Source organism: Talaromyces marneffei, chromosome 8 (assembly GCF_009556855.1).
Source record: "Talaromyces marneffei chromosome 8, complete sequence".
Taxonomy (NCBI): domain Eukaryota; kingdom Fungi; phylum Ascomycota; class Eurotiomycetes; order Eurotiales; family Trichocomaceae; genus Talaromyces; species Talaromyces marneffei.
The window spans coordinates 211739-236918 of NC_072355.1; the positions used below are offsets into that span (position 1 = coordinate 211739).

General features: G+C 46.4%; 7 protein-coding genes across 7 annotated transcripts; 2 read left to right on the forward strand and 5 right to left on the reverse strand.

Moving 5' to 3' along the window:
* Positions 1-211: 211 nt before the first annotated feature.
* EYB26_009430 (uncharacterized protein) lies at positions 212-3131 on the reverse strand (the record flags this gene model as incomplete). Its single annotated transcript, XM_054268680.1, has 6 exons — positions 212-993; positions 1795-2260; positions 2326-2446; positions 2499-2555; positions 2660-2829; positions 3060-3131. 6 exons carry the CDS (start codon positions 3129-3131, stop codon positions 212-214), a joined length of 1668 nt encoding a protein of 555 aa, XP_054124655.1.
* Positions 3132-3833: 702 nt separating this feature from the next.
* On the reverse strand, positions 3834-5171 carry EYB26_009431 (uncharacterized protein; the record flags this gene model as incomplete). Its single annotated transcript, XM_054268681.1, has 1 exon — positions 3834-5171. The coding sequence occupies one exon, from the start codon at positions 5169-5171 to the stop codon at positions 3834-3836; it is 1338 nt and encodes a 445-aa protein (XP_054124656.1).
* A 3962-nt stretch (positions 5172-9133) lies between these two features.
* EYB26_009432 (uncharacterized protein) lies at positions 9134-10834 on the forward strand (the record flags this gene model as incomplete). Its single annotated transcript, XM_054268682.1, has 3 exons — positions 9134-9377; positions 9455-10144; positions 10215-10834. 3 exons carry the CDS (start codon positions 9134-9136, stop codon positions 10832-10834), a joined length of 1554 nt encoding a protein of 517 aa, XP_054124657.1.
* Positions 10835-11152: 318 nt separating this feature from the next.
* On the reverse strand, positions 11153-12178 carry EYB26_009433 (uncharacterized protein; the record flags this gene model as incomplete). Its single annotated transcript, XM_054268683.1, has 3 exons — positions 11153-11616; positions 11681-11817; positions 11880-12178. 3 exons carry the CDS (start codon positions 12176-12178, stop codon positions 11153-11155), a joined length of 900 nt encoding a protein of 299 aa, XP_054124658.1.
* Positions 12179-12918: 740 nt separating this feature from the next.
* Positions 12919-14924, reverse strand: EYB26_009434 (uncharacterized protein; the record flags this gene model as incomplete). Its single annotated transcript, XM_054268684.1, has 3 exons — positions 12919-14251; positions 14349-14549; positions 14617-14924. 3 exons carry the CDS (start codon positions 14922-14924, stop codon positions 12919-12921), a joined length of 1842 nt encoding a protein of 613 aa, XP_054124659.1.
* A 1020-nt stretch (positions 14925-15944) lies between these two features.
* Positions 15945-17571, forward strand: EYB26_009435 (uncharacterized protein; the record flags this gene model as incomplete). Its single annotated transcript, XM_054268685.1, has 2 exons — positions 15945-16094; positions 16156-17571. The coding sequence occupies 2 exons, from the start codon at positions 15945-15947 to the stop codon at positions 17569-17571; spliced, it is 1566 nt and encodes a 521-aa protein (XP_054124660.1).
* Positions 17572-17824: 253 nt separating this feature from the next.
* On the reverse strand, positions 17825-24991 carry EYB26_009436 (uncharacterized protein; the record flags this gene model as incomplete). The annotated part of the gene is made up of 7 exons (XM_054268686.1): positions 17825-18736; positions 18803-19120; positions 19176-22846; positions 22901-24218; positions 24285-24553; positions 24619-24763; positions 24818-24991. The coding sequence occupies 7 exons, from the start codon at positions 24989-24991 to the stop codon at positions 17825-17827; spliced, it is 6807 nt and encodes a 2268-aa protein (XP_054124661.1).
* Between the last annotated feature and the right edge of the window lie 189 nt (positions 24992-25180).

The following is a 25180-nucleotide window of genomic DNA, read 5'->3' on the forward strand; positions in this document are numbered from 1 at the left end:
TCGTTAGGCAATGCAGGACATAAATTGTTACAATCGACGATTGGCGAAGTAATTATTAGTAGTCTTTTCGGAGATAGTTGAACAAAAGAAATTACTGGTCTCAAATTGTACACAAGCTATCTTGTCTATACACAGATAGTGTTAGGAATATGACAATACATGGAGGGTATTATATCGCAAACACCCCGGAAGCTTTTTTGTGGCTGCTCACCTATGAGAAGCTCTTGTTGAACCCAACAATGATATCCTTGAGCTTAGCCTCGAGCTCCTTGCTGAGTTGACCTTCCTTGTCGATGGTCTGGAGAACATCAGCTTGGCTGGACTTGAGGTAGGCAATGAAGTCCTCCTCCCACTTCTCGATCTTGGCGACGGGGATGCTGTCAAGGTAACCGTTGACACCAGCGAAGATAAGAGGAACCATCTCGCTGACACTCATGGGAGAGTACTGCTTCTGCTTGAGAAGCTCAGTAAGACGCTCACCACGGTTCAAGGTCTGCTTGGTGGAAGCATCAAGATCGGAACCGAACTGAGCGAAAGCAGCGACTTCACGGTACTGAGCCAAGAAGAGCTTGAGGGAACCAGCGACCTGCTTCATGGCCTTGACCTGGGCAGCGGAACCGACACGGGAGACAGAGAGACCGACGTTAATGGCGGGGCGGATACCCTTGTAGAACAATTCGGTTTCCAAGAAAATCTGACCATCGGTAATGGAAATGACGTTGGTAGGAATGTAAGCAGACACATCACCACCCTGGGTCTCAATAACGGGAAGAGCAGTCAAGGAACCGCTGCCGTGCTTGTCGTTGAGCTTGGCGGCACGCTCGAGAAGACGGGAGTGGAGGTAGAAAACGTCACCGGGGTAAGCCTCACGACCGGGGGGACGACGAAGCAAGAGGGACATCTGACGGTAAGCAACGGCCTGCTTGGACAAGTCATCGTAGACGATGACGGCGTGACGGCCATTGTCACGGAAATATTCACCCATTGCTGTGCCTATTTATAAACGTTAAAATATGTTGGTAAAAGTTAAAATGTGTTGATAAAAGTTGCTAATCCGACGGACAGTCGGACTCTACGGCGGCAAGTTCCTCATCGGCAGCGGCAGCGCAATAGTGCCGCTTCTCCTCTTTGGCCTTGGCCACACACTTCTTCGACCGAAGGGCATTGCCAGTTGGCTCAAGCTCCCCCGCGGCGACCTTGGCCTCCTTGTCTTTGTGGCGTTGCCCAGCCAGGTGCTTGGCCAGCAACCATGGCTTGCCGAAAGAGTAATCGCAGATCTCGCATCGGTATTTGCCCGAGGCCCGGGCCTTTGCGATGGTTCGCTTATGTTGCTCTGCAGTTGCCTCCTTGTTGCGGCCAATCGATCGGCGCTTGCTCTCCAGCCTCCTCGCGTGAACACGTGCCTTCCTCTCCGCAGCCAGTCGCTCGAGCAACTCAGCGGAAAGACCAAAGTCTCATTGAAAATAGGGTGGAGAAACCAGGCAAGGGGCATCGAAATGGACCGCAGTCCAGAGCAGCTCGTCAACCGAGCGGGAAGATTGGGTGTTCGAAGCCATTTTTCCTTCAATTGAAAATTGAAGAGGAAAAAAAACCTCACGAGGGGAACTCACCTTTTACATACTTACCAACGGCCAGGTTGAAGAAGGAGCCTCCATTGCCATGCCGCAGATGAGGAAAGAGCCAGATGAGGAAAGAGCCAAATCTTGGTAGAGACAGATCGAGTTCCGCCAGATTGGGAAGCTACGACAAAAAACGAGATAAAATCGAAAAAGGGAAAAAAAAAAATAAACTTACCAGTGAAAGGAGCAAGGTACTGGAGAGGAGCGGCCTCAGAGGCAGTAGCAGCAACAATGATGGAGTACTTCAAGGCGTCGTTCTCCTCAAGAGTCTTAACGAGCTGAGCGACGGTGGAACGCTTCTGACCGACGGCAACGTAAACACAGTAGAGCTTCTTGGACTCATCGGAGCCAGCGTTGATGCGCTTCTGGTTGAGAATAGCGTCAAGAGCGACGGCGGTCTTACCAGTCTGACGATCACCAATAATCAACTCACGCTGACCACGACCAATGGGAACCATGGAGTCGACGGACTTGAGACCGGTCTGGACAGGCTCGTGGACGGAACGACGAGGCAAGATACCAGGGGCCTTGAGCTGAGCACGAGCCTTGGCCTTGGTGTTGAGGGGACCCTTTCCATCAATGGGGTTACCAAGAGCGTCAACGACACGGCCCAAAAGCTCGGGACCAACGGGAACATCGACCTATAAGAAAGGGTAAGCTATCGAGCTATTGATCGATATATGATGATGGTGTTCATGTAACGTACAATCTCTCCGGTACGGCGAACAGTCTCACCCTCCTTGACGAGACGATCAGAACCGAAAAGCACAACACCGACCTGGCCGGCTTCCAAGTTCATGGTCATGCCCTTGACACCGGAGGCGAATCTATTCCGTTAGTTTTGTCGTCAACATCGTCCAGAGTTGGATATAAACTTACTCGACAAGCTCCTCAGCCTGGACATTGTTCAAACCATGGACACGGGCAATACCGTCACTATCAAAATAGTCAGCGTGATCTTCTTTCTTGCATCGCAGCATTTCTCAATCATAGATATGGTTGATGATCCCGGATGTTATTGATGATTCAAGTCTCCATACCCAACGGAAAGGACACGTCCAGTCTCGGCAAGACCAGCTTCCTCCTGAACACCACGGATTCTCTGCTCAAGAATCGAGGAGACCTCAGTGGGCGAGGCCTTGGCCTCGGCGGCATATGAGCGGACCTGTTTGGCACCGGCAGCGAAGGGACTGGGAGCAGCAACGCGAGCCTAAGGCGACGGGAAAAAATTTGTTAGCGACAGCGCAACGCCATGAAAACACGCCAAAACAATTGCAATCATCAATTGAGATGCGATATAACCCATGGACAATGAAATTGAGATCAAATAGGTCATCGGGGTGGTGGAATTGGTTGATGAAAAAATATACGTATAGGTTCATCACGGTCGGCAGCGGCTGGAATGGGATGGGAGAAAGTCTGGAAAGGGATTGCACTCACCGAAGCGAGTCTGCCAGAGACGGAGACAGCGGCCACGGAGCGGCTGGATTGCCGCAAAGCGTTCCTGAACATTGTGTGTATATGGAGTTCAGAAAAGAGTTGGGGATGGTCTTTTCTCTGAAGAGAGATGGGTTAATTGGAGGAGGAGAGGAGAGAGTGTGGTTGGAAGGGAAGGGGAGAAGAGAGGTGGACGGGAGAGCTTTGCCAGAGCAGCGAGCCAGCGGTTGCCAGGACGAGCGCTAAACCCGGTTGGCTCAAGTGGTCCAGCAGCTCCGACTCCGCCCTTTAGTGTGCCCGAGAACACCCTGCTGGGCACGACTGCTGTTAGGTTTGAGCGAAGATTTTGCTTTTACGTGTGTTTATGATATTTATGATTTTGTGCAATTGATGCGATTCGTATATCTACATGAATATTCGTATGTTGATTCAACAGATGGTGCGCCTGTGCCTTGTCATCCGTACTCCCGGCGTTGCGGCCACTTGTCCCATGCCATGTCCAACCGGGTCATTTCGGCTGCTAAAAATTCGTCCTGCTGACTAACCGCCTGGGCAACCGGTCAGGTAATAAGGCAATAAGGCAACAAGGCAATAAGGCACCAACTGTGTCATTCCTTCGCGTCCTGCGCTTCTCCGAGGAATTGCATATAGTATCGATATATCATACGTACACCGCGTCGAAAGCGAAGATACAGCAACTCATGGCCATCTACTGCGTAGTATGAGATCCGACACGAACCTCCAAGCAGATTTTGAGCAATAATGTCATGATTAACACTAAGCTTCCGAAAGTGTCCAAATGCGCTTCAAATGCTCTCGTAACGACGTCAGAGCCCGCAACCCTTCATATTCTCCGGAAGCCTGGGGATACAGCTTCCCACCGCTTATTGCCGTTAATATGCGCTTTGTGTTTTCATCTTCCAGGAAACCCATATACACGTCCTGCGTGTTTGTGACGCGGAGGTCCGGGGGCAGTCCCAGAGCTTTCTCAATCATCTCGAATTGGTGGATGGTTGTCTGAATAAAGATTTTTCTCTGCAGGTTCCCTTGTTGGACCGAAAAGCCGGCAAGCTGCAGCTGAGGAAAGATTTGCAGATCAAGGGCCGCTCCAGTGTAACCGCTCAGAAGCTTCTTATTCAAGAACGAGAACAATTCTTCGTATATGAGTACTAACTGCAAGTACGCAGAAATGAGACTGAGGACAAGAATCAGACAAGGCCGAGAAGTGACGCTTGTGCCGAAATCGTGGCTTGCATTGCTGCAACCTCTGCCCCTCATTCTCGGCTCCGTGAACTTATGACAGTGATGGGATGTGTAAGCCTGTATAATGGTAAGGAATTCTGAAGTATCGCTGAGGATGCGCCCGAACGGATTTGCCTCTTGGTCACGCATGTCGTCCTTGTCCGCTATCAATGGTTCAGACGCCGTTGCGCTTCCCTCCTTGCGGTGGTTGTCGTTTCTTCTAAAGAACGACTGGCATTGCTGAAGCCGCTTGGCTAGCTTGAGATTGAATTGCAATACTTGGTGATCAGACTCTATGAGCGGCGGTGACATCTGCCGATCCAAATAGCTATTTTCCCGTTGCAGTGCGCCCTTGCTCAGGCCATTAGTGAAAGGTAGGGTTATGCTCTCGTAGGTAGAGTCGGGAAATTGGGATTGGAAGACACTGTAAGCAATTCCATGTTGATCTCCAATATCGTCGTGAGAAATAGAATCCAGAAACATCATATCCGGAACTGATAATGATAGAGGATAGGCATCGTTCACAGAGATAGCTGACTGGGTGGGAGCCAAGTTGATATCGTGCAAAGGGGTTGCGGCAGGGCTCTCCGATGAAGCAGAGCTGGAAGACCCGGGGGTTGTAGACACGGGATTTGTAGTTCTCGGCATCAGCGGAGGTTGTGAAATTGACTGGATTCCGGCGCCGGACTTTGGTCGGCCCATTGATCTAGTATAACTTGTGGTACATTGGGCTCCCTGACGGACACATCGATTGCAAGGATCCGCTTCGTTTGCGCGCGGGGGACAGCGCAGTTTCTGGCCTCGACAGCGGTCGCATGCTGTTCTTTTGGAAGTAGATAATGTTGGTTTCGTTGGGGGCACGTAGTCCGACATTGTCCTGTGATCGACCTAAAAATATTCCAGAGTCTTCAACCGCCTATATACAACTACCAACCGTTAGGCCAAGATATATAGATCTTCCGCGTTCACTAACCCTTGGATTTTCGCGAATGGAACAAAGGCTCCGTTAACATTAACGGACCTCGGGTAAACGTGAGATTCAGCAAAGATTGGAAAGGATACATGAATTGACAGATATTTGCCTTTTCTTTACCCTTTACTATGCTATGAGCTACCCTAGATGCTAAGGAGCTCGAGGATCATTTGCAACATTCAAAGTAGCGGTTTTGAGATCGAAGATAAGGAATATATACTCCAGCGCGTCTATTACATATAGGTTGCGGTGCCAGTATGAAAACGTCTCGTGCCTGATACCTTGTATGTTACTAAGTAAATGTACAGAACACTTCTAGTAGACCGTTACCGTATTGGTTGGGGGCTGAAAGTTTAACGAAGAGATTGAGGCACTTTCTGTAACCTGGTTTAATAAGGATTGTAGGTATGCTACTTACGGAGTAGTTACTTTCGAGCTTAACTTTAGTTCGTTCATAAAAGCTTAGCCATATATATATATATATATATATATATATGTTATATTTTTTTTTGTCCAGGGCAAACAGAGAGGAACAGTAATAAAGATAAGGAACACAAATATTCCTCTTCACCTTTAGACAAATAAAAAAAGCAGCTACTAGGACGCGATGCTGGGGATGGCAATGCCAAGGCTTATTTGCATGACTAGTACTACTAGACTGCTATTACCTGTACATGTATATTTGTAACTAATCTGAGGTCAATATAGAGCTCAAATTTAGCGTGTTAACCACGTAGAACCCAGGTTACACCACCTAGCTAGACGCTTATTTTGTACAGGGTATTAGTTATGTCCCCCACCTCTTGAAGACCTCTATATCCCCCCAAAAAATAATAGAGGTTACATTTCAGCGTGTAACTTATAATTACGAATGGAGACACCAATTGACACGCAAATTAGCCCTAGAATTTAGTATATACTACGTATATGTATATATTCTATATCATTTAGATTCTCGCCGCTTTCTTTAGGTATCTATAGTGTAGTATTGCTCGGTAATTGATTCTTACCAAAATGTATTTTTTATTCTTTTTGGAGCTCGTCCAGTGACTAACTAGTTACCTATCCTACCTATACCGCCGGTGTACGTGTACATGATCCGAGGCCAGAAATTCCGACATAATTGGGGTCAGATTAGAATCTTAGGTCAGATATCCAGGATAGCTATTAATAACTACTAACGACCTTACTACGTACTCCGTACAGAGCAGGGAAGAACAAACCTTGGAGAAATCAAGGCCCCCTGCCTATCTAGGTAGGGCTTACGCCAGGGCTCGGCTTCGGAGCCGGCAGAGGTACACGTGTAGACTGGTTGGTCAGCCACACCGTTGCATTAGTTAGTTAGTAGTAATAATTGGGATATATTGATAGTCTATTAAGATTCTCTCAAGATCTAGTTGTCGCTTCTATACGAAGCAAGGATTGGTGTAAGGCTAATCCAATGAGTCTATCAATGGTGAGCTGATCAACATGATAGAATAGCTTCAAGTCCATAATTGATTCCTAAAACTATCCAATGGAGGTAGACATACTATACTTGTAACCATGCTAACCCTTTCTATCCGGGTTTGTAAGAACATTCGATGGATTGATTCCTGAGCCAAAACCACACCGGCTCAATAGCCATTCAAATCGAGGGAATTGCCAGGCCAAAGCAGGCGCTGTATATTATGGAATTAATCCGTCCTTTTTTGGTGGAAATAAATGAGCATGCGCAGGCGCGTTATCTTCTATTATAATTGTGCCTGTCTTTGCGGATAAATTCGAACATCGGCTTCCTGCCCAGACAGGAGCGTAATTGAAGCACTTTGAAAAAGTATTACCGTATTTCAACCCCCATTCTTCTTGATCTCGCTTCTCAGGCTCTCAATTCCCAATCTCTAACTCGTTCGCAGCCTCTTTTGTGTGTGTGCGTGTGCTGTTGGTGTTTTGACAAATATGACAGGGTCCCCTAAAATCGTACGATGAGCACCCCCCCCCCCTCCCCCTCCCTTCTCCAAAACATAATTCAGAACACCCTAAGCTTATAACGACGGCGAATAACGGTGGGGTGGTAATAGCGGTGGGGTGGTAGTATTAAAAAGGCCTGCGCTAACAGCGATTGGAGGCTATGGCGGCCCAGGACGATAGATGACTCGTCCGTTCGTATAATATTCTCGAAGCCTTCAAGAATCCAATGTTGGTTCGCAAGGGCGAATACGAGTCTTGCCTGTATCAATCTTTCTGTCAGACCAGGTTTCCAAGTTGGCTTGAATTCTGCTAAAAGAGGCGAAATTCCAAAAACTCATAAAACAGAAGATTCAGAAATACCGGCTTCCAACAGACCGAGAATTTGGCTAGGGGCTGAAAGCTTGAGCAAGAAAATCTTTAATCGAGGCACGTTCCGTCCCTGATCCATTCAAAAGGATTCTGGTTTCCAGTCCACTCAAATCATCACCAGTTCCACTATGCTTGTTCGAGTATGTTTATCACAGTTCAATCCTAACTCTATGCGTTCATAGGTTCCTGGAGGCGTAGTAACATGATTTGACCTGGTCCGGTCAGAAAGAAGCGGTAATAAAGATAAAGAACACGAATATTCCGCTTCAACTTCCGAAAAATAAGGACTGAGAACTCATCGTGGATAACAGGTATAAGCGTAAGACCGACACGGATAGATTGTCCTTGACCTTTGGCGTTATTGTACGAATGTTCGGCTGCAGGGAGTTGCCCTATGGTTCATTGCGTCGATTCTAGAATCAGTACTCGGAGAGCATACAGCCAACAATAGAATCGTTTTATTAGTTATGTGTAATTACCAACCAAAATTTCACCTAAGTATATTTTGAGGTCATTCCGTTACCGTATTGACTACGAACAAAGCTTGCAACCGCTCCTGGCGTAGGGAGTATGGATCCATTGGCGGCAAGATGGTACGAAAAGAAGATCACCAGCGGGGGAAGACAGTGTGACAGGTTGGTAGTTCGATATCTAAGGGCATTATAAAGGCCCCACGTACTGTCGTCTCTGTGATATAGTGGTATTCTAGAAATCTTGGGCTGGCCCTGACTGCAACGACCGATAGTAATCAACTAGTTAATTATATGCTCCGATAGTTAAGTCGTGAAGAGCCACATTTGGCTCACGTCAGCAAAACTACTCGATGAATGGCGATACCTTTTTTCGCGCATACAAAATACGCACGATCTGGCATCTACAGTGTCAGCCCCCAAGACGCATGCGTAGCCCCCAGGAGCGAACTTTACCCTACTCGTGGTAGGTAGTACCCCTAATGGAATACGAACCCGCACACGAGTTTGGGGGCCAACTCGTTGATCAAGCGCCATCTAAACGGTCCGTACGGAGGACCAGTGCACATTTGTCTTGTTCAACAAAGCCGTACATAATCTCCACCGATTCCTGGACCTGCCTGTCAATTCCAATAGAAAGGCTATCGGGCATTCGCATGGATTCTGTGAACCGGTGCCGAATACTAGGCGGCCCCATCAGATTTATGCTTAACACCTGCTAATTCGGAGACTATCAACGAATGGGCTGTCTTCCCGAACATCACTGATGCCCCTTCGGAATAAGGGCGCCCGCCCCTGGTTACGCCAAATATGGTGATACGTAGCGGAGTATAGGTACAGTTTTTGGGTAACAAAGTTCCCATGTCGATTTGCCCATATTATACAGATTGTTTCAATGACAGCGAGCATGTTTTCTTCCACCAATGCTAACTAGAATCGATTTGTTGACCCTCTCATTTTTTTTTGTAAATACTGCGCCATGTCTCTCAATTTTGAAAGCCGTCAATTCTTCTACATAGGGTTGTTTGTATTCCCTAATGAAACGAATCCTTACGGATCACTTAGTATGAAGAATGGCTCCTAGTTCATCGGAACGAACGCCCTTGCTCTCTAGAATTGATACTACAACAAAGAATGTGCCAATCAGGACATCTAACTTACCGGCTATCGATGAATATGACGGTAGACAGGACCCGAATGTCATATGGTGGGATCAAGATGAAGATCCTGAGCACCCTTACAACTGGCCGCATTGGCTATCTATGTCCAATTGCTTTTTGATTAGTGCAATGACCTTCTTGACTGCTCTCGCATCCTGTAAGTACCACCACGGTGGTCGTAATGTTCAATAAATTCAATATCAGCAGCTGACTGTCGAATAAACTTGTCTCTAGCCGTGATCGCACCCGCTGTACCTCAAATATTGGCGGAATTCGAAAGCGCAAATCTACAGGTTGCTGCATTTGTTGTGTCGGTATACATCCTTGGATTTGCTGCTGGTCCACTGGTGATCGCGCCGCTGTCTGAACTATATGGTCGTGTTCCGGTATACCATGTTTGTAATCTGGGCTTTACAATCTTCTCAGCGGCATGCGCTCTCTCACCGAGTATCCGCGCCTTGATCATCTTTCGATTCTTTAGTGGACTCTTCGGTTCCTGTCCTGCAACTATTGGCAGCGGCTCCATCACGGATCTAATCCCGCAAGAACGAAGGGCATCGGTGGTAGCAGCGTATAGCGTTGGTGCTCTCTTTGCTCCAATTGTTGGTCCAATGGCCGGTGGGTTCGTTGCTTATGAGCTTGATTGGCGATGGGACTGCTGGCTCCTAGCCATCTCCGGAGCCATCATCTCGATCGTCATGCTATTCGTCTTGAAGGAGACTTATCATACCGTCATTCTCGAGCGAAAAGTTAAACGTCTTCGCAAACAGACGGGTAACCAACTTTTGCGATCTAAATTGGACACTGGTCTATCCTCAGGGGCATACTTTTGGCGTAACATCATCCGCCCAGTCAAGATGCTGACACGCTCGCCAATCGTTATCATCACATCCTTGTTCATTGCTATCACGTATGGATATATGTGTAAGTTTCTGATTTTTTTCTTTGTTTTCTTCTCGTGGTTCTGTGGCTATGACGTACTGACGAACCGTAGACTTGTTATTTACTTCATTCACCGAGGTCTTTCAGCGATATTATGGTTTCACCACAAGCAACGTCGGTGTCTGTTTCCTTGGTCTTGGATTAGGCTCTTTCATCGGCGTTGCTATTTTCAGTGCAACATCTGACAAAATGATTAAAAGAAAAGCAGCAGATGATGATGACACCGACGCTGATATGATGATGGCTACGCCGAAACAGGCCATCATCAAGCCTGAATACAGACTTCCTCCATTGCCATTTGCTGTGCTATGTCTCCCAGTTGGACTACTTATATACGGTTGGACTGCGGAATGGGGCTTACATTGGATTATTCCCATCATTGGCACTGTTTTGATTGGAATCGGGCAATTGTTGCTGTACATGGTGCTGCAGATGTATCTCATCGACTCATTCACCATCTACGCTGCTTCAGCTGTTGCAGCTATTACGGCGGTCCGATCCATTGCCGGTGGCTTATTGCCGCTCTTTGGATTGAGTATATACGATAAATTCGGTGTCGGTTGGGGAAATACTTTGCTCGCTTTTGTTTGCTTGCCGCTCGTTCTTGTCTCCGTCTTGCTGATTAGGTATGGACAGACGTTGAGAGAGAAGTATGAGATTAAGGACCTGTGAGAGAGAGACCCTTATGTACACGCCTTCAAACTATTATACTGGAGGTGATTGGTGCTATCATCATACACATAGAAAATAATAGTTACACACAAACAGTTTTGTTGTGCTTCATTCCTAGCTATGATTACTTGTTGAATCTTGTCAATCGTACCATGTTAACAGCTGTGTAGAGACCATGTGTTGATTATCATCTGAAGCAAAGAATAAAATCACATTGCGAAACTTGGTGATTGGCAGTATTGAATAATCCCTATTCTCGCACGTAAAGAGTCGTTTGTGATTTTCATAAAGTCCAATTAAAGCTATACATCAAAACTACTACTCTACACTCTGATCCTCCCAAAATACTAAGCAGCGTACCTCAATACTCTGTCTTGCTGGACCCTCGTCAAACTCTGTCTGGAAAGCCGTGTGAGGAGTCCTTCGAGCTCGTCCGTCAAGCTTTGAGTCAAAGCATTTGATCATCAATGTCTCATCTGGAGTCATGCTAGAAGCATAGTACCACTTGTGGTTTGGATTGTGCGCTACATTGAAGACTTCGAATCCCTTTCCCCTCGATACCTTGCTACCGTCACCTTGTGAAGGCAGCTGCGCAAAGACCTTGCGAAGATCCGACTCTGTGCATGATCCCGCATCGCAGACTGCAAGAGGGTCCCTTTTTACGGCGCTTCCGATCGGTCGCCATACGTTTATGATGCCCCATCTTGTCTTCGATAGTGATTCGGCCTCCGTAGTTGGTAGATTTGCGTCGAGGACTTGCCTAGCACCATCATAAGACTGATCTAAGCAGAACGTCAGTACATTAAATATATACCATTTTAGATCGTATTCTTGTAATCATCTTACCAATGTGGCATAAGAGGGACGGGGTCATGATTGGAATGATATCTGTAAGTTGTGCTTTCTTCGCTGCGTCAACGGCGGTATCTACCAGATGCTTCCGGACCAGATGGGAAAACGGAAAGACTCGAGTTGCTCCTGTCCTGTAAAAGGATGATCAGAACGGGGAAAAGTATGTATGGGTTTTGAAATGCCCAGAGCTTACACTTCCTTTAAGAATGCAGCGGTCTCTTTGTAGACGGTTGTCTTGATTCTTGCTTGATCGTCGTAGGTCTTTTCACTCGCCTGGTGTGGCACGAACTGGAATCCATGAGTGTCCAGAGTAAATTTGTCGATTGTACATGTTCGCAGGTCTGTCACGGGCATAACCACAGACTTGAGCGGCCGTAGCTTGTCCGCAGCTGTTCCTGGATAGATGACATATGTTCCCCCCTCACTTATTTCTAGAAAGTAGTTTATATTGGCGTGAATAACAGCCGGCATTGTGACAGTATCAGTGGCCATGTTGAGTACAGATTTGTTTTGTGGAGTAACTAGCTGTCATTGATTATTGCAATGACGGTGACTTGTCTGGCCTCACATCTCGACATCCTACGGGTGGATTTTATGTTGTAGGGCTTACTAGTCCAGTTACCTATGACCACAGTGTTCGGATTAGAGCACTCCTTAGCAAGCCTCCGAAAGCATTAGTCTCCGAATCCAGATTCGCTCAAAGCGTATTTTACGGCCCCAAGCATGTCCGAATGGAGATTGGTTTAATGCTGTAGTATTAAACGAACGAGGAGGACTTAGATCATACAATATGCTAGCCACACTGCGTGTTACTTCACATCAGGTGTTATTGAATGAAATAAGTTACTTATCCACCTAGCTATTATTGATCCAATGTGTAACTCACTTAGGCAGTCATGGTGTAGGTTTGCTACTATAGTAACTTAAACTGGTTATCAAGGTATTATCCATGCTCTACTTCTTTCTAAGGGCTCGATTGTCTCGTGCAGTTCTGACGTTGAGCTGTCTCATGTACACTAAATTTTCCTGCATATCGAAATTTTGGCCTGTCTTCTTATACTTATTCTCTTCAAGGACTAAGGTTATTTAAGGGGAAAGCTTCAAAAGCTAAGACATGGAAAACAAAGCAAGGGAAACGAACTTCCTCTGGAGTTACATGATCGCGGCAAACTAGCAAAATATAGTAGAGAAAAATTAAGTTTATTCTCTGGTAGACGCCCATATTCACTATTCTAAAGGTCATGGAGACCCATCCAATTCATAGCTTGATCGACCAAACCGAGATCAAGATCGATGGTCGATTCTTCACGTCTGTGGCACAATCTGCCGGCTTCATCAAAGTGGAACTCATCACTTCCAACAGACATGTGTCCAAAGAGGAGGTGGTCTGGATCGTATTTGTTCTTAATCCCTAAGAGTCGTTCATAGTTTGCGCCGTACATAGCCTCTTTCCAGTCTCCCTTGTACAAAGGATCGACTTCATTCATGTACACACCTGAGTCCGGCGTTGCGGCATCCAAGGCTGGCGCGTGGAAGTCTGCCAATTCCTCCTTGAGCTTCAGATTCTCTTCAGTCGGCGCCTCAAAGTTCCAGAATCCATTTGCAATACAAACGGCTTGGGCATCTCGCCATGCAGGCAAAACTGCGTTATCGGGATGCACTTTGTTCTGTAAGTTGAAAACGCCACAACCAATGAGCCATTTGCCATTTGACACAACGGAACGCAACGAATCGATAAGTTTGGAGTTGGCTTTTTTATCTTGAATAACCTTGCGGGGTACGAGTCGGGCGTAGAGGATGGTGGTCACAGGCTCGGCTCCGTGGGGGAGAGGGCCGTAATAGTTGTTGAAGTGATCGTAGTATGTTTCGGAGTATTCGGTCTTGAAGCTGTACTTTATGCCGAGGTTATCCAGCTCAGATAGATATGGAGCCATAAGATTGTTCACATCTTCAACTGTTTGACCGGGAAGGTTGATTGCTTGGGCATCGAGAGTGCTATTAAGGAGCACAAATTGAACCGTGTTGTTGTTGACGGTGAGAGATGGGAAATATTCATACCAGAGCTCAATAGCCTTCCAATACACCTCGTTTCCGGGGGTATCAGTGTTGTTGAAAACTAGCGCACCGCCAGCAAACGGACCATCTTTGAAGATTTTGACCGTAACGCCAACGACGATGCCGTATGTGCCACCACCTCCACCACTAAGGGCCCAGTATAAGTCCGAATTCTGCTCGGGTGTTGCAATCAGATATTCGCCATTGGTGGTGACTACCTCCCACTCAAGGACTTGATCAGATCCCAGACCGTTTTCGCTAGTCAGGACTGAGTGACCACCACCTTGCGAGTAGCCGCCGGCGACCCCTACTGTTCCACATTCACCACCGACAATACGGTATCCATATTCATGCACAGCCATATAGGACTCGCCAACACCCATACCAGCTCCGAGTTTGACTGCGGGTCCAGAGTAGTGAGAACTCTTGTAGTTGTGAATGATATCGGCCGTTTTGAGATTGTACATCCACAGCGAAAGACTGTTTGAACCGCTCGATCGTCCGTGATAGCTACGTTGTTTAATCATTAGCACACCGAGAACTTCAGACTAGACTGGAAGTGGTCGCATATATTGGGATTCAACGGTATGAAAAGTCGGTAGCTTACTCATGACCAGTGTTTTTGACCACCAGTCTGATATTCTTTTCCTTTGCGAATTGAATTCCAGCAACTACATCCCGGGCACTGGTGACGTTGATTGAATAAGATGCATAATTTCCAAGCTCACAAGGTGTATTTGCAGATGTGAAAGGATCGCATGACCGATTCTGATAATACGGGTTCATAATCTCTGACGGATGATTCACACTTGGATACTGTCAGAAAAAAGAGCTTGTTTATTCATGATATGCGTCGGCAGCCAAATTGTGCTTACTGAATTTGCCCCATCTCCCAAACCTTGAATTTCCAATGTCTAAAGTCCCAATCCTTTCTCAATTCATCGCATGCCGTCTTGTTGTAATTGCCAAATGGCTCATAATGACAGACACTTCCCATCGGCACAGTCTGAATGAGCTGACCACTGACCGTCTGGTTTAGCTGGTCCCATTCTGACCGCGTTGGCCATCCAGCATCTCCCGGAATATTGTGACAGGAAGGCTTAGAAACAGCTTTGGCCGAAGTGAGGCCAGAGCAAAGGAGCAAGCTGCTAACCAAGCCACACACGGTGCTCAAGCCTACCATGTTGCAGTCCTCGATTTTCTCTCTTTTCTCCTAGAGTGTATGGAATTTCTTCAAGACATGCACCAACGAGAGATCAAGATATAGAAAGGTACTAAACTTATCAGGGAGGCACCTAGAAAATAATATTGCATATGGTCACAACACTAAATTTGGCACCGATCCGCTCACCCCTATTTCAAGGCCATCCTTCGATATAGAGCTGTCAGATTTCGCCCCATGGAACTCTCTATGGGTTCTACTTCCAGACAGATTTTCATAGCGCCTTATTATTCCTTCCCGATTGAAGGCAGTTTGATTTTGCAAAGTTAGAGCGAGTCGGAGGTGCGAAGTGTTCGGCCTGGGACCTTCGGAGCAGCAGCCAATAAGCTTAGATCCGATACCTGTAATACGACCGAATAACCTTACATGCATTTAACAACATGATCGATTTGCATGGTGTTTTCATGCATACCCTGGGGCATCTTGTGATGGCTCTTCATGGAAAAAGGGGCAGCTTATGGTTTCGAGTTTGAAAATGAGCAGCATCTTCGCCGAATCCTCAGACGGCTGGCCCCATTCGGATCACAACTGAAGAAATCATCCACACAGTGCATAACCTGGGCTGGTTGATTATTTTACTCAAAATGTAAATACTGCTAATACATTGGATAGAATGTTTGTATGTGATGGTTTACATCGGGTAATTCGTCGTACGATCTTAGATTATGTATGTTCTTCGTGATAATTGCCCTCATGGATAAGCCTCACTCGATCGCCTCTCGTACCGTAACCCCCCGACCAAAAGTTCTTCACGGAGCATACAGGGGTGCTCAATTGTCTATCAATCGTATTGCATGACACAATACATCTCTTAGCTCTGAAAGCTAATATTGAATAGAGCAACGCCTAACCCTTACCTATCGTCGAATCTAATATTACGTCAAAGCCCTCAAAAGAGGACGAATCGATTGCTGGATTATACGGGAAGGGAAAAAAGCAATCAAGACTCTTCACCCCGGCGAATAGCGCCCTGTTGCGAATATGAACCTCTCTCAAACCCTCAAAGCGGTTGCATTCGCATGGCTGCTTCCCTTAAGATCAAATGCCATCGAGCAGTCACCCTTAGGTGTAGATTTGAATGCTTATCAGTCGGACTTTGGCCCAAGTTTGATCAGTGCTTGTTTCAGCGCCGTAAGCAGCTAACACTTCTTTTGTTGATACCGAGTCACCTAACATATTTCATGGTCGACAGTGTCATGATTTGAGAGCAGATTTTAGATCGCAGGTGACGTTCTATGGCGAAGAGTTGTACGAAGCTGAACTATCACGTTTCTGGTCTCTTCAACAGTCTCAGACACTCCCGGCATGCATCTTCCTCCCCGAGAGCTCACACGATGTAGCGTCCGCTGTCCAGATTGCACGAAGATCGAATTGTCATTTTGCAGTCAAGTCAGGCGGACACGCCGCCTTTTCCGGCGCGTCGAATTCCGATGGTGGTCTCACCATCAATTTGGCGGCAATGAACGATATAACAGTTAATGAAGACCGAGCAACCGTCTCCGTGGGACCTGGAAACAGATGGGTGGATGTGTACCGGCGCTTGGAGAACCTTAATCGAACAGTCGTTGGCGGTCGTATAGCGGATGTCGGCGTTGGAGGATTGACGCTTGGAGGAGGCATTTCCTTTTTCAGTAACATGCACGGCTGGGCTTGCGATAATGTTGCAAGCTATGAAATTATTACAGCCTCCGGAGATGTACTTACTGCTACACCTACTTCTCATAAAGATTTGTACTGGGCGCTTCGCGGCGGAGGGAATAATTTTGGCATAGTGACCAACTTCGAACTGCATTCGTACCCCCAAGACCGAGGGTTGATGTGGATTGGGAAGCTGATGCATCCTGGTCGTCGGAATGCGACTCTCATCGACTCGTTTGTGGATTTCGGCTTGAAAGGGACGGATCCCAGCGCTACGATGCTCTTTAGTATCGTCTATCTCCAAAAACAGGACGATTTCGTCTGTGTTAGTGAAATGGACTATGCCGAGCCCCTTGCAGATGAAGTAGCATATCCAGCAGTGTACAATGCTTTCTTCAAGGTCGGCGGAGTCATCCAAGAGACAAAATCGACAAAGACGATAGTCAGCGTTATCGAAGACCATAGCGTTTCAAACCCCAACGGACTGCGTCAAAGCTACTGGACTGCCACATTCCGCTTAAATTCAGCGCTGGCGCGGGAAATCACCGACATCTGGACACAAGTGGTGAACCCAATAAAGCAAAAAGTGCCCGGAATAGTGCCCGTCTTGACATTCCAGGTCATCACCACCAGTATGATGGAGCACATGGGTGACAGAAATGGGAATGTATTGGGATTGGAAGATGAAAAAGAGCCGCTTATGCTCGTTGCTCTGAGTGCGATGTGGATTGACATGACCGACGACCATATTGTTCTGGAGGCATATTCCGAATGGCTCGCTCGGTCTAATGCGAGAGCTCACGATCTGGGACTCGACCATCGATATATTTACATGAACTATGCAAGTCAATTCCAGGATCCAATTAGAGGTTATGGAGCCGAAAATGTCGCAAAGCTGCAGGCCATCGCAGAGGAGTACGATCCGCAAAGGGTGTTCCAGAGACTACAGCCTGGTTACTTCAAGCTCTAGGTATTATCGATGATAAGTGAAGCATGTATACATATGTAGATTTGTTTAGGGCTCGAATTGAGAAAAGGCATTGACTACTCAGGGACGTTTGACACCATGGCATAGAGAACTATGGGTCTATGCATGTTCTGTATGAAATATGCAAATAAAAAAAAATGATATGAATAGAAACCAAAGAAAACTACAGCTGAAACAAGAATTGAGATATTTAAAAGTGCGGAGAGGATTCTATCAAGTGTCAGCCCACATCATTTCAACTATCAGTGGCTTCCTGCAACTTGACAAAACTGCTTGTTGTGGCGACCTTTCCAGCAATTGTTCTGATACTTCTGGAACCAATGATCTCCAAAACTGCAATATCAGTCGCAATCTCCGCGCTCAACCATGAGCGAAACTCGACAGCCACCAACGAGTCGACACCGTAGCTGCTAAAAGTTTTTCTATCATTGATATCTTCGGCAGGCGTTGAGATCAGATCCGAAAGCTTTTGTTTGATGGCATCGATAATTAGCTCTGTGGCAGCGGCAATCGAAGCGCAGGCTCCAAGTTTAGTGGCAAGACTGGCTCCTTGATCTTGATCACCCAAACCCATTTCACCAGCTGAGGTGTACTCTGCTAAAATGTTTGAAAAAAGTGCATGATCTAGATAGGCAGGTTTGGATATTCCTTTGCGTCGGATCGCGGCTGCAGTGTCCATACCCACAATGATCTGACTCTGATCCATCTTGATGCGGTTGTTGCTATCATTTTCTCCACATGTAAGAAGTATACCGTTTGCTGATATAGGTGCGTTGCTGGGGTTACAAGCATATTGTAAGACTGTAAAGATATCTTCTGCTTTCAGTTGCTGAATCGCGGCTCCCCTTAGCAGCGTATCGATATTGGAATTCTCAGCAATCCAGCCTACTCCAGATATGGCACTTAGATCAAGACTTGTCGCTCGGAGGCCTTGGGACACACGATAGCGCGCAAGTTGATCCTGGAATGTGTTACCAGCTGCATAATTAGCTTGACCGTGGTTTCCAATGACTCCTGTGATGGATGATAGCATCACAAAGAAGTCAAGGTCCGTTGGTAGTAGCTTGTGTAGATTCCAGGATCCGTTGACTTTGGGACGGATTGCTGCTATCCAATCTTCATGGGTCATATTCAAGATTGATTTATCCTGCATCCAAACAAGTTAGATTTTGATTATGACGTAAAGAAAATGCATAATTCAAGGAAAACGTACCTTCAAAACCATCGCACTTTGTATGCATCCACGAATTGGTGGCATGTATTTACAAGCACCTAGAAACTGGCGCACATCATTTTCATTTGCGATATCGCATGCGCCAGCTACAACTTTGCATCCTCCGGATTGGAGTCGCTCGATAAAAGCTGCAGTCTCAGGTGACTGCACACCTGATCTGGTAAGAAGGATGAGATTTCTGGCTCCGTGCGAGACCATCCATTGAGCAATCACCTTTCCAACTCCACGTAAGCCACCCGAAATGAGGTAAGAAGCATCACAATCAAATACAAAAGGTTCGGGTGCTCTTGCTAAGATCTAATACCATAGTTAGTCTAGTGCTGCAGGGCGTATAGATGTGATGTCCACCTACTGGAACAATGTCATCGTCTGACGCAGTAAGAACTATTTTGCCCATCATATTTCCTGTCTGCAATTTGCGGAATGCAGGTAACATATCTGCGAAGCTGTATGTTTCCACAAGAGGAAGTTTGATAACCCCCTTGGTCAGTAAGTCGATGGTTTCCTCCAAGAGCTTGCCTGAATACTCCTCGCGATGCTTGTACAGTGTCAACATGTCAACAGCGAAGAAAGAGACGCTCTTTTTGAGGGCTTTCATTTGCAAGAGGCCATTTGAGTATACATCCTTTTTGCCAAGCTCGATAAATCTACCGAGGGGCGCTACACAGTCTAATGATCTGCGTAATGCTTCCCCAGCCAGTGAGTTAAGAACCACATCAACTCCATGGCCACACGTTGCCTCCATGATCAGGGTGTCGAAATCGAACGTTCTACTTGAAAATATATGGTCGGCTGCTACTCCATATGTTTCAATCAGATATCGCTTCTTTTCCTCACTTGAAACGGTGGTGAAAATCTCTGCGCCAACCAATCGTGCATATTGAATAGCAGCCTGACCGGTTCCTCCAGCTCCGCTGTGGATGAGAATCTTCTCACCAGACGAGAGACGTGCGAGTTCACGCAAGGAGTAAATTACCGTCGTAAAGTTTAATGGAATAGCAGCTGCCAATTCAAATGTCATGTTATCAGGAATTTTCGTGACCAACGCCGTGGGTACATTGCAAAATGATCGCATGTAGCCCCTTTCTCTGCCCCATAAACCAGCAACTCTATCACCAACCTTGAATTCAGTCACAGCAGTCCCGACTTGGGTGATCCAGCCCGCCCCTTCGATGCCGTAGACATCTTCATTCTGCTCGCCGAGACTAACGACGACGTCACGAAAGTTCAATCCGACAGTAGCGACCTTTACTTGTACCTCATCGGCAGCAAGAGGTATGCTAGCGTCCACGTCGTCCACGAAATGAAGGGTCTCTATTCTACCGAGAGTTTGAGCTTTAAGTCTCAGGTGACGCTTCTTATCGCCTCTGAATGGAGCTAGATTGATTTGACTGCCTGGGCATGAGTGGCTTTGGCGGAAGGCATTGACCTCATCGAACTCAAAAATCTGGTTTGACCAGACAGCGTCACCACGAAGTTCATATTCGGCGTTCCGAGCGGCTTTGCCACTGAAGAAATGATACTGGAATACCTGCTTTGCACGCTCACTGTCTATCTCATCGTTCTCTGAACAGACAATGCTGAGTAGAGAGAAGTCAGTGTCTGTTCCTCCCTTCTCCCATCTTGCCGTCCTGAGTATTCCACTAGCAACGGCCCATTGTGGCTTTACTGAATCTGCTGCAATCCAGAAAATGCGTGGAGAGGCTGTGATGAGGTGCTTCAAACCATCAAATATTTCCTTATCTGGCTGAATCAGAGACAAATCATCTCCATCCGATACGACAATACAAGTGACATTTGATAGCTCGAGCTCCTGAATCTTGTTCAATGATGTCATGAGAGTGTGGTCACACTTTCCAGATTCAAAAAATGCCTTTTTGAGCAATTGACAAGTCGCAGACTGTTTTGACTCAGAGATGTTGATTATCAGCAGCTTCCGGTCAGCCGATATTTTGTGACTATTCGCAATCCACGAATTATAATCCGCATCTCTAAGATCCAATTCCAGTCGCCAGGTAATTTTATGACAGGGCTCTAAAGCCGAAGACAGTGGATTACCAGGCACTGTGTGATATTTCAGACCTTTAATGTGCAGCATTCGCTTAGAGCTATGCTCGTCGAAACCAACAATCTCATTTCTCAGCCCATGCCAGAAGTCATTGTACTGATGCATGCATAATCTAAGCGCATCTCCTGCACGGCTGCTGATCGAAGAAGAAATCCACACTTCATCAAACCACCCTGGAATCGTGGGAGATGGCACACTTCCGTTATCGAGCCGAGCTAGTATTGTCGGCAGCCCCATATGTATCACCGAATCTAGGGTAACAGTATGGTACAGGTGAGGATAAACATATCCTGCGGCGGTCACAGAAGCCAAGTCTGGATTTCGAACTGTTCCCAGAACATCATAGCAGTCAGGCCCTTTGCTGATGGAAATTTGGCTCAAATTCTTGTATCGGGTTTTGAAGTCGAATCCGGCTGGTCTAAATCTTCCATACATCCATTCCGAGTCCACGGGAGTCTTGCAATTTTCTGTCACTTCAGCCAAAAGCCTTTTAGCTGCTGATTCTTCCGCTAATAACTTGTCGTTTTTGTCGATACTAATGTTGGACTGCTCGTATTCGATGGAGACCAGACCTTTGGCATGTACACGCCATGTGTTGGATTCTTGATCGTGTGACGTGATAGTAAATTCTCTCCAAATATTGGAAACAGTTTCACTGCTGTCGGACATCCATTGCATACTAATCATGACTTCGACGCCTTCATCTGTTTCTGGTATAATCAAAGTCGATTTAAGCGCAACTTCACGCAAACGAAATCCTGTCACCTTGAGAGATGGGTCTGCAAGCTGCCTAGCACCTTCAACTGCCATGACTACCCACCCGGCACCAGCCATAATAATCTGTCCAGTGATTTTATGTTCTGTAATCCAGGGGATCTCTTTGACCCGGAAAAATTGCCTCCATTTAGGATGATCGAAGTCCCAATCTGGAACCGGAGCACCTATGAGATCCATCCGAGGATATTCACGGAAACGGTAATTCGAGCTCAGACGACTCTCAAGTAGAAAGTTTGACTCGTGATTGAATCGGTACGGGGGGAGATCAGTCAGCATACATGCTGAGCCCGAGTTATTTTCATTCACTGCATCCAGATTGATGGGGTGTCCTTTGCACCACAACGCACCAGCTGTGTCTATAATTGGTGCTGCACTTGGATTCTTTCGTTTTACTGTTGAATGATAGGAGACCTCTGCCGACAAAGTATCATGAAGCGTTTCGTTGACAGCACTCTGCAAAGTAGAATGAGGACCGATCTCGAGCAAGTCGTCGAAGGCAATGCCGCTTTCGTTACACATTTTCAAGAGTGCAGACGTAAACTGGACAGGAGAAACTAAGTTGTTGGTCCAGTACGATGGTTGTTCCAATTGCTTGGAGGTAAGAGATAGACCCGTAACCGAGGAAATCATTTCAACATCAGACCATCCTAGTAGTTTGTCATCCGTATGGAGATCGCCGAGTAGGCTAGTGTATTCCTCTGCGCCTACAGTCATGTGGGAAGAATGATAAGCATTTGATACGTTCAGCTTCCGAGCGAAGATCTTTTCATCGTCCAATGTGGCTTTGAGAGCATCGATGGCGTCGATATCTCCGGAGATTGTCTGGTTTGATGGTGAATTGTAACATGCAATTGTCAACTTTCCAGCAGCCTCATAGTCCCGTATGTAGTCTTTGGCTTTTTCAGGAGAAAGAGCCACAGCTAACATTCCACCACCTTGACCAGAGAGCTTGGCCGCTACAACACCCCGAAAGTAGGCTGCTTTCCAGGCCGCCTTCCTCCCAATCTTCCCAGAGGCGTACGCAGCGGCTACTTCCCCCGAGGAATGGCCTACAACACAACGGGGCTTGACACCCCAGCTATGAAGCAGATCGATAATTGCAACCTGAAGGACAGTGACTAGAGGGAGATTGAGAGCCAAGTCATCTCGGTCCAATATTACTCGATGGTCCAATAGCTCTACAAAATTGGTTACTTATGTAGGTTAAACGGTAGAAGACTGACGCAACTAACCTGTCAAATTCCACTGAGAACCCATCTCAGTGAAGTACACAGCGGCATCCTCTATACTCCTTCGATATGTCTTGAATTGACTCAGTGCTCCAATCATACCATCCCATTGGGCGCCTTGTCCGGTGAAGATAAATGCCACGTTTGGTGATTGATTTTTTGTATTGAATGCAGGTAAAGTCGAGATGTTGTCTGCAAGTTCTTCAAGGCTGCTGGCAGCGATGTAGCTTCGCCAATTGAACATAGACCGGTGATGAGCCAGAGTGTAAGCAAGACGGGTAATAAACCCAAAATCTTGCTCTTCCTGTTGTAAAGCATGTTGAAGCCACCCTTGATAGCTTTCGGCGATTCGTTTAAGACCCTTCTTATCAAATGCAGAAAACACGAAAAGGTTCTTTCTTGTATCATGCTCCAATTTGCCGTTGCTTTGACTGTTCCCATTCGAATGGGTATTTGTATCGTGAACGCCATTACCATTCGTATAATCAATGCGATCAGATTCGCCATTCTGATGGTCATTCAAAAAGCGGTTGGAGTCATTGACGTGTAGAATGTTCTGAGCATGAATGTCTTCATAAGCGACCGTTTGATGAATTCCCTGAATATTGTTTTCCAATAAATAAGATAGTGTATCATCGATAACAGCATGTGCGTTTGCTCCGCCGAATCCGAACGAATTGATTGAAGCTCTTCGGACGCCCTCTCGTGGCCATTTCATTGTCTCAAGAGGAAAACGTATATTCAGCTTTTCGGTATCAATTTCCGGATTTGATTTGATAAAATTGTGATTCCGAGGTATTATTCCTGTTTCCAACATTTTGACAACTTTGATCACACTTAGGATTCCTGCTGCGCCTTCGGTGTGACCTAGTATCGTTTTTACGGCACCCACAATGAGCGGCGTATCTCTCTTAGCAGTCTCGAAAGCGGTGGACAAGGCCGTGACTTCAGTTGCATCACCAGCTTTTGTTCCAGTGCCATGGGCTTCAACAAAAGTTGTGAGAGCTAGATCCAACCCTGCTTTTTGATAAGTAGTCTTGATTAGCGCCGTCTGTGCCTCAGCCGAGGGGTTGAAGATTCCCGGAGTTCTTCCATTGGAGCTTGCACTAGATGATCTAATAACAGCTCTGATGGTGTTTCCATCACGGATTGCATCTGAAAGCCGTTTCATGATCACTGTACCCACGCCTTCGCCTCGTGCATATCCGTTGGCTCTGGAGTCAAAAGCATAACAATACCCATCTGAGCCAATGGCACCCAGTTTGTCCAAGCCCATGAATTGAGATGGATGATTAATCGTTTGAATCCCGCCAACCACAGCCTAGTTGCCGTAGTATTTAGTATTATGGCTATTCAAATCAACGTTAGGGAAGCAGGGCCAACCTACCATTCCGGAGTCATGCAAAAGAAGATCCTGACAGGCCGTATACAAAGCCACAAGACTACTAGAACATGCAGTGTCAACAACATAACTTGCGCCTTTGAAGTTGTAGAACCAGCTTATTCTATTTGCCCGAATTGATCGTTCGACTCCGGTTTCTTTGTAAGTAGGCGCCAATTCCATATCAGAGTTGCACATGGCGCCAAAGTCCTCCCCACATTGACCAACAAATACAGATGTATTAGTTCCAATGGCTTGTTCTAAGGGAATTCCCGCTTATTCAAGGTAAGCATTATATACAATGCAGGCAAGTTCACATCTCATGACCAAGAAAACTTACAATTTTCAAGAGCATGATATGTCGATTCCAGCAACAGTCGTTGCTGCGGATCCATTGAGAGCACTTCCTTTTTGGTCATCCCAAAGAAAGCGCTATCAAATGCCGTCGTGTCATCTTTAATAAAGTATGCTGCTTTTGCATGAATCTATGTGGGTCTATTAGTGAATGACGCTTGCATCATGGAGGAGAATGATCATACCGCTCCTTGACGAGATTGATCTGGATGATAATGCTTGTTGTTTAGAAAAGCGGAAGGTGAAGGCTTGCCTTTCAACAAGACATCCCATAACTTCTCTATATCAGATGCCTGTCCAGCGAATCGACTTGCCATACCAATAATAGCAATTGGCTCTGTCATGTTGGCAGAAGACATGATTGAAGAACACCGAAGTGTAGCGCGGCGAATCCAAATTTCAGACGGAAAATAAATATACTCCAATGAATTCGAAAGGTCAATATTGCTCTTTTGACGGAGGATTTGAGATGGTGTTCATTGGATAACGAGACAAGAGCTTTCCGTGACTATGGTTTGTGTTGTTGGTAGTAGGTCCTGGCAAAATCA